A 12,269-nucleotide genomic window follows, 5' to 3' on the forward strand; every position below is an offset into this window, starting at 1 on the left:
AAAATTAAATGAGAAAATATCTCGAAAATTAAAAAAATAATAATAATAAATAGTCTAGTTTTTACTCTAATTTTGATGATTAACATTTTTTTTTAATTTAATTCTTAGATTTTAAAATGGGAGCATTGTTCTTTGCACTAATTACTCACTTTTGTCATTGATGTTATTTTTATTAATTAATTTTAAAATAATATTACTAATTTTTCATCAATATTAAAATTAATTTAAAATGTTTCATAATTATTTTTAATTAATTAATTAAAAGTTAACTTATAAGCTAATAGCTAAATTTCAAAACTAGGATTCTTCCTCGAGTTATTTGATTCATTTGCTTAAATTTTTATTTTTAATAAAAATAAAATTTGATTTGTAAAAAATTTATTTACTTATTTTCGACTCAATTTCATATAAATATTAAAAAAATAACTATAAAATTAAATAAATATATGCATGGAAAAAATATATTTTAAAATTTAACAATAAATTCATATGAAAAAATTATGGAGTTTTTATTACTTAATTTTTTTTAAACACTCCTAAGGAAAAAATAGTTAAAAATAAAAATAAAAAAGAAGTAAATGGGACAAATATGGAATATTCTTTTTCCATATTATTCCGTTGACTAAATAAAAAACACAAAATGGGACTCAAAAGTCGTCTGTTTTGGATCAAAACAGTGTGCTGTTTTTCTCTCTCTAATTTTTATTATTTTTTTAATATTTCCAATTCTAGATTTTTTCCTTAAATTAATTCATTTAAATTATATATAATTCTTCCTAATCCATATTTAAAGTTGAATATATTTCTAAATTGAATTTCGTATTTAATAGATTTTTAATATATTTAATTTTTAAATTAATTTATGTGCTCCCTAAATAAAATTTAAATCAATTTGGTATTTAATAGATTTTTAATATATTTAATTTTTAGATTAATTTATGTGCTCCCTTACTAAAATTTAAAATTTATATTTGATATATTGAATTTATTCGTTTAAATGTCTAAAATATTATTAACTTTGGTGAATAATTATTATTTTTTAAATTAAATTTATCAAGAACACTTTTTTTTAAAATGTTTTCAAAATTTGTTTTTATTTTTAGAATTTAGATTCCAATTCAAATGTTCTCATTAAAAAAAAAAAAAAAAATAGGATAAATAATAGTTACAAAATAAACCTTTTTTAAACAAAATATTTATTAAAATAGAAATTTACAAAATTTTTTAAAATATATTAAAAATAAAAATAAAAATTTCAAATATCTATAAAAAAAAATTAATAAAAAACCGAACCAATATTTAACCTTATATTTTCCTTCCTGAAATATCCTTTTTTTAAATTAAAAAAAAATGGATAATATTATTAAGCTATATTATACTCACATTCAATTTAATAAAAATTGAGGGACATAATTGAAATATTTGAAAGTTGAGGGACTAAACCATAAATTATATAAATTTTTGAAGGGGGTTATTTTTGTCCCAAATTAAGATCGGCGGTGAGGTGAAGTTTCCTATTATTCCACCAACCACGTTAAGAAGAAAACCGCTCTTTTTCTCATTCGCCCAAAGTTTGAAGTCTGGGGACCGCCATTTCTTGTTCTTCATTTCTCCAATTCTTCAATGTAAGTTCAATTTCCCCTTCCTTCCTTTTTAGTTTTTCGCCTTTGATTCATCTGTAATTCCCATGTCTGTTCTTGTTTCAATTTCAACTTGTTAGGGTTCTGTTTGCATTGTGTTCATTGCCTTCAATTTCATTCAAGAATGCGTTTCTTCCCTTCTTTATTTTTCTGGTCATTCTTTAAAGGAATTGTTTGAAATGCCTATATCGGTGTTGGGAAATTCTGTTTGGTGGGTTTGATCAAAGAATTGGTTGATTCTAGCGTTGCTTTTGTTCAATGAAAAATTGGGATATTGTGGAATAATGTCTAGCATTTTGATAGCTGTTCATTCTTTTGGTACATTTAATGATGGGATTGTTGTTGACTCTGTGGTTTGCGTCCATTGATCATCCTCTGTAAACCATTTCTTTTTGTATTTTGTGGAAGGGATTTTCGATGGATGGTTATTGTCCTTCGCATTGTCCCCGCATTTTCTTTGTGTTATTTAATTTTTATTTTGGAGAAGGTTTTTGCGAATTTGTATGAGTCTGTTGATGTAAAGTTCAGTAATATTCCATGGACGATTAGATTGGCTACCTTTTAGGTGAATCTATCTCAACACTTCTTTGTTTTTTTTTATTGCCCTGCTTTCTTTATCTTCGTTTTTTTTTTAACAATTGGATCTGCTAATAGTATCTCTTATGATTTAGAAATACGAATACCATTCATGGTGTGTCTATTTTGATTTATGTACTCAACTTGCATCTCGGTTGACACTGTGAAAGTGAAGATCATAAACACCATGGTTCGAGAAATTTTGTATTTTTTTTTTCTCATTTTTGGTAGATAATGTTGTAACAAACTTTTTATTCTTATGATCGTTCTTTGATGCACAGCATAGCTGAAAGGCGTCTCCCTAGCGTTAATCTAACAAGAGAAGGTGGTTTTTTAAAATTTTGAAGTGAAGGATGCCTGCAGCTCCTGGAAGTTTTATGCTATAAGCTCCTTGACTAGGAAACAGTGTCTGATGCTCTTTTAGGATTGTGGTGAAGTAGTAAAGACCGTTCTATCGGGTGCTTGGGAGATTGGGCAAATTTGTGTTCTTAATTATCTCCGTGAGAAGATTACTGTTCATCCGTCCAATTCATGAAGTTGTAATCACTGAGTGAAATCTGCTTGAGAAAGAAAAAATGAAAGTGGCTTTTAAGCATGTTCTGCTGTTTTCTCTACTGTCCTTATTGTTCTGTGGTCGTGCTATAGCTGAGTTTGAACAAGGGAATTCACAAAAGATAATATCTGCCCCAGATAAAGATGGAATAAAAGTTATCGATGGCTCTGGTACAGAGAGTTTGTTGCTGCATGAGAGAAAAGGAGGGAGTAGAGTTTCAGTAGCGACTGTTGCAGTATTTACATTAGCCATGGCTGCTGCCACTGGTTTAGGTGCTGTTCCATTCTTCTTTGTGGAACTCGATCCACAATGGGCTGGTATATGCAATGGAATGGCTTCTGGGGTGATGTTGTCTGCTAGCTTTGATCTTATTCAAGAAGGGCAGGAACATGGTGCCGGCAATTGGGTGGTAATTGGGATTTTGGCTGGTGGAATTTTTATTTGGCTTTGTAAGAAGGTGATGGACCCTATCTTTCGACTTTTATATTATTTTATCCTAGCCCTTAAGATTTTACCATGTAAATTTGATTGCTGCTTCTTGGGCATTCTCTACTTTTGCCGAATGTTAATGTGGAGGAGTCTTAAATTATCATGCTTTTTTTTTTTTTTTTTCCTTTTAATATAAAACAAGATGGAATGTCGGTTCATACCTTATCTTTTGCATAGTATACTTAAAGTTAATCTGCTCAGTATATTGCTGTTTTGTTTTAAACCCGTGTTTTTATCCATTTGTTATCCCAATCATTTGATTAATGCATCAAGATCTCATTTCTTCTTGTTTTATGTTGATTTTCAGTTTCTTGAACAGTATGGTGAAGTGAGTATGTTGGATATAAAAGGTGCAGATGCAACTAAAGTTGTTCTTATAATTGGCATAATGACTCTTCATTCATTTGGTGAGGGCTCTGGTGTTGGTGTTTCTTTTGCTGGGTCAAAGGGTTTCTCTCAAGGTCTTTTGGTGACTTTAGCTATCGCTGTGCATAATATACCTGAGGGATTAGCTGTAAGTATGGTTCTTGCCTCAAGGGGTGTCTCACCACAGAATGCCTTATTATGGAGTATGATTACATCATTACCGCAGGTATTGCATTTATAAAATGTTAACTTGTTTATCCTCTATGAAAAGAACATTATGCCATGTAGACAAGAATTTATATGTTCAAAAGCACAAGACAATCCTACAGTCAGCAGTTTTAGATTGTTTTGGAGTGATCTTTTTTTTGGTATGCTTTGACATCTTAGCCAGATTCGATATCCAAACTCAGTGGTTTGATTTCGTTCAGAACAGTTTTAATTATTTTTCATAATGAATGTTCATGTGCCTGGGTGGCATGTTGGATAGCCCATTACATTATCAAATGCTTATTCTTTGAATGTTTTCATTATATTTAATCCATAATCTCCGTTATCTACCCGTCACGTCAATAGATTCTAATAACTATCCAGAGAATCTACAATTTATTGTACTGTAAGTTAGTGCTTAATGTTGTGATTGTCATGAAAAATTCTATTTTGTCTCTCCTTAAATGCGGTTGTATAATTTGAGTTTTTAACTCTGTTGCAATTTAAATGTCTCAGCCTATTGTAGCAGTTCCCTCTTTCATATGTGCTGATGCATTTAATAAGTTCCTTCCGTTCTGTACGGGCTTTGCTGCTGGATGTATGATATGGATGGTGATCGCAGAAGTACTCCCAGATGCATTTAAGGTACTCTCAGCTTTAAGATCGTCAATTTCATGTTTTTTCCCTATCAACCTGGAATGTAGAATGAGAAACTTGAGGGGGTCTAAATTTTCTGCCCTAAAAATGATTTACATTTAACTTATTCTTCTAAATAGAACTATTTAGGGGTGTCTGGGTGGCATGAACTTAGGAATTTTGGAGATACTCTAGCTCCACAAGGTCTTAGGAATTTTCGAGATGCACTAGCTCCGCAAGGTCCTAAGTTTGAGCTCCCAAGTTGAAAATTTATCTACTTAAAACTCTTGTTGTCCGAAAACTGGCATTGGGGTGGGTGAAGCCTAACCATAGATCAAAGGGAGTTAGCCAAAAGTACATGCAAGAGAATGAGGCTCCTGATGCCTAGTTATCCGTAAAAGAAAGATCTGACTATCATTGAACATTTCCATGGCTCAGTAGTCGAATTGTGGTCACTCTTGTGATATTCTAAATTGTCTGAGCCCGAGTTTGAACCTCTTGTGATATTTTTTTTAACTGTTCGTTATTCTTATTTCTTGAAAATGAAGTTTTAACTGTGTAAAGTTTAGCTTTATGCTATTAGTGAGAACTTTGTGCGATGATGTTAAAATTTGCTTCATTCATGTATAATAGTTTTGTTACTTTAATATCAAACAGGCGAGCATCTATTGGACTGCTTATCTGGTGTTTGTATACTATTTCTGCTCTGTCTTAATTTCTATTTTGTTTATTCAAGAAGTTTGTGTTATATTAAAAGATTGGGGGAATTTGGAATCATATGAAGTGGGTTTACTGCTAAAGAGTTATTTAACTGCTGGGATAGTAATTTTGGTTTTCTCTGCTTTATGGTGACAGGAAGCCTCACCATCACAAGTTGCATCCGCAGCCACACTTTCTGTGGCGTTCATGGAAGCTCTAGGCACATTGTTCCAGAGTTTCACCCGTGAATACAAGTGAGTTTGATCCGTCTTTTTAAAATATTTGAACTTCATATCGTTTGATCCGTCTTTGCAAGAAAAAAATGATCAGAAGTGCATGCTGGTTGTGTGTAAAAGTTGGCTTAATATCATTCCGAATACTCGACTATGTAGTTGTCCTTGCTATTTTCTTCCAATTGATCGATTCGATATTTTTGTATTTCAGCTCTGAAGTTGTTTCTGGCTTCTTTGTTTCCTTACTTTTTGGCGTCGGACCACTACTCGGTGGTCTTGTTCTAGTTGCATTTGCTCTTGCTTTCCATCTTCAGCATGCCCTTCTCATGGGTGCTGCTTCTGGGATTGCTTTCATCCTCGGTGCCTGGCGACCGATGCAGCTACTATTTTCTTCAAAAATGGATTTCATCCCTCTCGTAATGCTTTTGATTTTAGGAGCGGTACTCGTCCACTTCTCGAATTCCAGTCTTCTGAAGCTTGCTGGCGGGAAAAGAGCTTCAGTGAATGATTTACCTGCTTCAACTAATTTTTCAGTAAGTGTGCACACCCTTCAATCTTTCCTATCATGTGGAGCAGTTGCATTTCATGCTTTAGCCGAAGGGCTTGCACTAGGAGTCGCTGCACCGAAGGCTTACGGATTCGGTCGTCACATGGTTCTTCCTGTTTCTCTACATGGCCTCCCTCGGGGCGCAGCAGTAGCTAGTTGTGTATTTGGGGCAACTGATAACTGGCATGGATCTCTCATCAGCGCAGCCCTCATTGGATTCGTTGGTCCAATCTCTGCCATTGGAGCCATACTTGCAGGTATCGACTACAGCGGGTTAGATCACGTGATGGTGCTGGCTTGTGGAGGGTTACTTCCGAGCTTCGGAAGTATAATCAAAAGAGCAATGCAATTGGATACACAGAAAAGTAGCAGCGGACTTGTGCTTGGTTTGGGGTTCGCTATCTTGTGTTTGATGTGCACCAAGCTGGTTTGCTTGCACACGCCTTACTGCAACTCTGCACCAGAGGCAGTTAGATGACGAGCGAGCAAGCGGGTTCGTCGTCTTTGTAATTATTTTGGCAGGTCGCTGCGGCATGCTGCTGCTGCTGCTTGCAATGGGATACACATTTTTGAATTGTAGCACACACATGAGTTTAAAGAGCAACTCATGGCTGTGGTTTTGACTCAAATTTGCAAGGGAAAGAGGAGAGGGAGGGAGCGGCCAATTTCTAGAGGTGTATGTTTAAGTTCTTCTATACCATAGGGGTTCTGATTTATCTTTTCATACCTTAGGAATTTTAGATTACTTTTCTTATATTTTGAATAATTTTTTTATATTTTTAAAATTTCAATACTGTTCAACGTAGATATTATTTCCTTTGGAATTTTCCTTTTAGGTTTCTCAAGATTTTTAATACGTGTTTACTAGGGAGAGGTTTTCACACTATTGTAAAGAATGTTTCGTTCCCCTCAAGGTTTTTAAAACGTGTATGCTAAGGAGAGGTTTCTATACCATCGTAAAGAATGCTTCGTTTCCCTCAAGGTTTTTAAAACGTGTCTGTTAAGGAGAGGTTTCCATACCATTGCAAAGAATGCTTCGTTTCCCTTAAGGTTTTTAAAGTGTGTCTATTAGGGAGAGGTTTTCACACTATTGTAAAGAATGTTTCGTTCCCGATGTAAAAAAAAAATGTTTTGTTTCCTTCAAAGTTTTTAAAACGCGTTTGCTAGAGAGATGTTTTCACATCATTGTAAAGAATCTTATAACTAATATATATATCTTGCTTTCGTATGTACTAAATATTTGTAGAGAGTCGTTTTCTGCAAAAATAAAATGAAAATTATAGTAGGAATAAAGAAGAAATAGGTGACATGGATGTGGACGGAGAATGCCGCTCCACCCCATAGATATATCTAATCTCAACCCAACTCGATCTAACTCGACCACCCTAAAATTAGTAATTATAAGAAAAAGAAAAAAGAAAGGATTTTTTGTTTTCATAAGCATTAAAACTTCTCACTGTTACAAGCAAAGCAATGGAGACAAAGCCAGAATGACACCAACCAAGTTCTTGTAGAAAGGCGTTGTCACACGAACAACGGACTTCTACAATGATATGATAATCTTTATTTTGAGTATAAGCTCTCGTGATTTGCTTTTTGATTTTCCCAAAATGTTATATACTAATTGAGATAGTATCCCTTGCTTATTTACTCATAATTTTTCTCTTAAATAGCCAACGTGGAACTCCAACAATCCTTAGCCATCTTCCTCGAACAAAATATTGCATTGAGTCTCCCCTTAAATAATGATATTTATCCGTCTAGCACTACCTAGACGACTGATCTTCTTAAGAGTATACATCACTACAACTTCAAATCTCATAATTTCTTTGTTCAATGCTCGAGAATTCTATTGACATGATTAAGTTATGATCAAGGCATGACTCTGATACCAGCAATATGAACAAGGAATCTTCATAATAGTATGATATTGTCCATTTTAAGTACAGACTCTCGTGGTTTTGGTTTTAAGTTTCTCAAAATGTCTCATACTAATTGAAGTAATGTCCCTAACTTATCCATAATCTTCTTCTCCAATTAGTCAACGTGGGACTTCAACGAACTAAACATCATGCTACCGAGAACATTGGTCAAACGTCTCAACACCACATGAGTTCAATCCCAATCAATGTTACTGCTAGCCCTCGAGTCATGGCGTTCAACAATGTGGGAGGTGGCTTGTTGAGGGTTTCAAATTTCGGATCCATCTTCTTTCAACTTGATCAAGCCATTCGAGGGTTTAATCCCAACGATCCCGGTTGCTAATCCAACGCTACAAAGATGGTTCATTTGTAAACAAAGGTTTGATCTAAGATTGTGAATGCATCGAGTTCAAACATATGACTAGTGAAACAACTCGCAAAGATTGCAAGAAGCTGCTTGGTGTCATGGTCATGCTTGTTCAGGACGTGTTGCGTGTGACCGCATACCCATGTTATGTCAAACCGTTTTATCTACTTTCATGTTGTATTATTTTATTATTATATTTTCTGTGTGTATTACTCAGCAAAATCATGTGTATTCCGACGTAAAATGCCTCAAAATCTCCTCCGACCAAGTTTAAGAATATTATTGAAACTAGCAACAATCTAGGAATATTTTTATTAATTTAATTTTTTTATATATTAATTTTGTCGATTTTGTTTATATTATGGTATGGGATAACTATAGAAATCCGACCTTAGCTCAGTTGGTAGAGCGGAGGATTGTAGTGGTTGAAGAATCTCGAAGCCATCCTTAGGTCGTTGGAGTTTTTGAAAGGTTAATGTATAATATGTTTAAGGATATTATTGAAACTATTAACCATTTATGAAAATTTTTATTAATTTAATTTTTTTATATATTAATTTTGTCAATTTTGTTTATACTAGAGTATGAGATAATTATAGAAATCCGACCTTAGCTCAGTTGGTAGAGCGGAGGACTGTAGTGGTTCAAGAATCCCAAAAGCCATCCTTAGGTCACTGGTTCGAATCCGATAGGTCAGATTTTTTGAGAGGTTAATGTATACGTCTAGGGTATGAGATAATTATACTAGGGTCGGAGTTTTTGAAAGGTTAATGTTGTATATATATTGTTTAAGAATATTATTAACGATTTAGAGATTTTTTTATTAATTTAATTATATATATATATATTAATTTTGTCGATTTTGTTTATACTAGATTAATTTTGTAAAGCGGAGGACTGTAGTGGTTGAAGAACCCCAAAGCCATCCTTAGGTCACTGGTTTGAATCTGGTAGGTCGGATTTTTCGAGAGGTTAATGTTATATGTTTTAAGGATATTATTGAAACTATTTTAACGGTTTAGGAATATTTTTATTAATTATATATATATTAATTTTGTCGATTTTGTTTATACTATGGTATGAGATAATTATAGAAACCCGACCTTAGCTCAGTTAGTAAAACAGAGGACTGTAGTGGTTGAAGAATCCCAAAGCCATCCTGAGGTCGCTAGTTCGAATTGACATCCAAAAAAAATATCTAAGTTAGTAGGAATGACGATTTATGCTAGCTTTACGAGTTTATCAGTCAAACTTAATCCAGTCATTGAACCAAAGTCTCAATTCAATCACAAGATTATTCAAAAGTCAATCCAAACCGACCCACCTACACTCTTAATGGTCCAAAAACATAGCAAAAAGTACATCGAGAACAACTAAACAGTACGTGTCGGAAAAGTCGAGGCATATGTTCACAACTTTTTCAGCAAATGGAAAAAAAGAGAGGAGAATCATATTCTGAAACTTGATAGCAAACACAAACTGAGAAGCACATTGATTGAGTTTTTGCACTGTTCTTTCATATATCATTCCAAAAATATAATTGACACTGACATTGCTTTTACATTACAACACCTAAGAAATATCAAACAATATTACATTCATCACTTCCTAATGTTTTTGCATTAATAATGTAAAACTACACACTCTTCAGCAGTCCCTAACACAAGAATAAATCCAATGAATATATTAACTTTGTTGGAAAAACTGACCTATTCAAACCTACACTCAGGAACACAGAGAGAAGGCTCACCTGGAACTGAAGTTACGCCTCCCCTTACTCCTAGCTACGTCACACGGTCGGTCACACGGTCGGTCAGATTCACATCGAGTTATACAAGTGACTGAATTCTGGACTGGGGTAGAAATTCTTTAAGGTAAGAAAGGATATGAGCACTTAACGACCTGTTTTGGCACGCTTCATTCCGCTTGAGTTGAATGGAGAGACGCTACCACCAGGTCCTGGACTGTCTTCTCTGAAACTTGAATTTAGCATAGCGAGTTCGCGTAGCTGCTGCCTTTTTATGTAATCTTGGCTCTCGTCCTGCAAGTTGATTATTCATATGCCAGAAGAATCAGGAGTCTGTTAGAACACAGCGTGTTCGGGGAAAAGAAAAAAGAAAAATCTGAACCGATTGCATCAAAGGACGTGGAATGCAAGAAATCCATGAGGGGTTGATGATTAACGTAGGTAAGATGATAACTTGACCCATTGATTCAAGAAAGGTACTTGAAGGCAACTTTAGTTTCATAAACAAGTAAATGAGTAATAGAACAAGGCTTTGAGTAAAATAAATATAAAGGTGTATGCTTATAAATTTCTTCCACAACATGATGATTTTAGTGGGAAGTACTTTTGAGCATGAAAAGAGTGACTTTGGCCAGCCAAAATCGCTCGAAAAACGTAACCAAGGTAAGAAAATATACCACGGGTTTGAGCAGTTCTTCAATAATTTCTTGTGCCTGTCTGAGCCTTATATCAACAATATTGGCTGGTAAATCTGCCTCAATCAAGATGTGCAGTGGTTCGTTCAAGTGCTCGTAGCCGGGTCGTCCCCGTAACTTCTCTTCCTTGACAATGTAAAAGTTAAATAAATTAAGTACGAATACAATTTATAACCAATACTACTGCTCAACAGAATGATAACAATCCAATGAGAGAAGCAAAATATCTCTACAATAGTCTTGATTCTTGAGAGATCCATCATGTGATACATTGATTCCAAATTAGAGATACCCTTATAGTACCTTGTCTGGATCCTTTACGGACCCTTTCCCTCGAATGTATACACGACAACCTGTAGTAACTTCCACACGTTTCAAGGAATTGCCCCGAGGACCCAAAAGTCGCCCTACAAAATTGAACTGACATCCACAAAGAGCAGAAACTTCAAGTATTAATATATAGGTTTGTGTACGTACAGGTCGTACAAACCGGCTAGCGTATGACCAGCAAACAAAAAACATCTGTACTTCGACAGAACTTACATTGGGGTAAGTATCCACAGGTATTTCCAAACGTAGAATTCTCTTCACGGTGAGCGAACTAGGACTCGCAGGTGCACTTTGCCAGTCCATTGTCATTCCGGTGGCTCTACTTAATCTCTGCTGTAAGTTTCAAAAGGTTCTACCATATTAAAACAACTTTTTTTAAACCAAACCATCCTGAAGACTAATTAACATAGAAAGAATTCTATATGAATATAACAGGATATGAGGACTGTAAGTGCAGGAGATATCAGTATGCAAAGATCAAATAATCAATCAGGGGATCCAAAATGAAGATGAAAGAACTGCAACAGAAAAAAGTAGCCTGGAAAAACATTATCATAATGCCATCTATATATTGTTGAAACATTCTTCAATGGTTCTTTGTAATAACTTCGAATAATGTACCATCAAGAGGCCAACTTTTGCTAGAAACATTGGGATTATCCAGATTTGTTTCTAATTCTTTTTTTCTTTTTTCTTCTTCTTCTTCTTTGGTCTTATAGATGATGCTTTCAGTTGAGTTTTAAAGTGGAGAACCAATAAGCGTAGCCCGTGCAAGGCAATCCTCAAGAATGGCGAAGAATTTTTTGGCCACTCAAACGAGAAAGTAAAAAAATAGCAAAATATATTCATTATCACAAGCCTAAACATGGAGCCAAAGAAATCCTCTCACACTTCTTTTATTTTTGAAGTCATTGGAGTAAGATTTTCAAGATTGGAAGTTTACAGGCTAGAAATGTACTCAAGGCTACAAGCTCTTAACATAGGCTCTTAACATAGTGTGAGATCCCACATCGGTTGGAGAAGAGAACGAAGCATCTTTATAAGGGTGTAGAAATCTCTCCCTAACAGACGCGTTTTAAAAACCTTGAGGGGAAGCCCGAAAGAGAAAGCCCAAAGAGGACAATATTTGCTAGCAGTGGTCTTGGGTCGTTACAATAGGCAAATTCCACTTTTTGTAATTTCAACGAGTCTCCATTTTTATTGTTGGCTGTTTTTTTTTTTTTTTTTTTTTTTTTTTTTTTTTTTTTTTTTTTTTTTTTTTT

The 12,269-nt window shown here is 34.4% G+C and overlaps 2 protein-coding genes and 1 non-coding gene across 6 annotated transcripts in view; 2 read left to right on the forward strand and 1 right to left on the reverse strand.

The window, feature by feature from the left end:
- The first annotated feature begins 1,504 nt into the window (after positions 1-1,504).
- Positions 1,505-6,772, forward strand: LOC111453304 (putative zinc transporter At3g08650). Of its 2 annotated transcripts, none has more exons than XM_023094356.1 (6): positions 1,505-1,625; positions 2,498-3,226; positions 3,566-3,850; positions 4,348-4,476; positions 5,323-5,420; positions 5,611-6,772. In XM_023094356.1, the coding sequence occupies exons 2-6, from the start codon at positions 2,792-2,794 to the stop codon at positions 6,422-6,424; spliced, it is 1,761 nt and encodes a 586-aa protein (XP_022950124.1). In that variant the 5' UTR covers positions 1,505-1,625; positions 2,498-2,791; the 3' UTR covers positions 6,425-6,772. The 2 variants fall into 2 exon arrangements, with proteins under 2 accessions (XP_022950124.1, XP_022950125.1); XM_023094357.1 differs by lacking the exon at positions 1,505-1,625 and adding an exon at positions 1,648-2,406.
- Positions 6,773-8,838: 2,066 nt separating this feature from the next.
- On the forward strand, positions 8,839-8,933 carry TRNAY-GUA. Its single transcript has 2 exons — positions 8,839-8,875; positions 8,898-8,933. It is a non-coding gene; the product is annotated as a tRNA-Tyr (tRNA).
- A 764-nt stretch (positions 8,934-9,697) lies between these two features.
- The window catches only part of LOC111453879 (KH domain-containing protein At2g38610-like), a 6,199-nt gene continuing 3,627 nt past the window's right edge, over positions 9,698-12,269 (reverse strand). Inside the window, exons 4-8 of one of the 3 annotated variants that reach the window (XR_002712315.1) lie at positions 11,221-11,340; positions 10,981-11,097; positions 10,660-10,803; positions 9,986-10,276; positions 9,698-9,892 (exon numbers count right to left, since the gene is read on the reverse strand). Coding sequence is in view for 2 of the 3 variants with exons in the window: in XM_023095165.1 (XP_022950933.1) it covers positions 10,130-10,276; positions 10,660-10,803; positions 10,981-11,097; positions 11,221-11,340 (528 nt within the window). In the remaining variant the exon portion in view is untranslated. Of the gene's footprint in view, positions 10,277-10,659; positions 10,804-10,980; positions 11,098-11,220; positions 11,341-12,269 lie in introns of all 3 variants that reach the window. The other 2 variants (XM_023095166.1, XM_023095165.1) reach the window with 2 other exon arrangements.

Source organism: Cucurbita moschata, unplaced genomic scaffold (genome assembly GCF_002738365.1).
Source record: "Cucurbita moschata cultivar Rifu unplaced genomic scaffold, Cmos_1.0 Cmo_Scf00015, whole genome shotgun sequence".
Classification (NCBI taxonomy): Eukaryota; Viridiplantae; Streptophyta; class Magnoliopsida; order Cucurbitales; family Cucurbitaceae; genus Cucurbita; species Cucurbita moschata.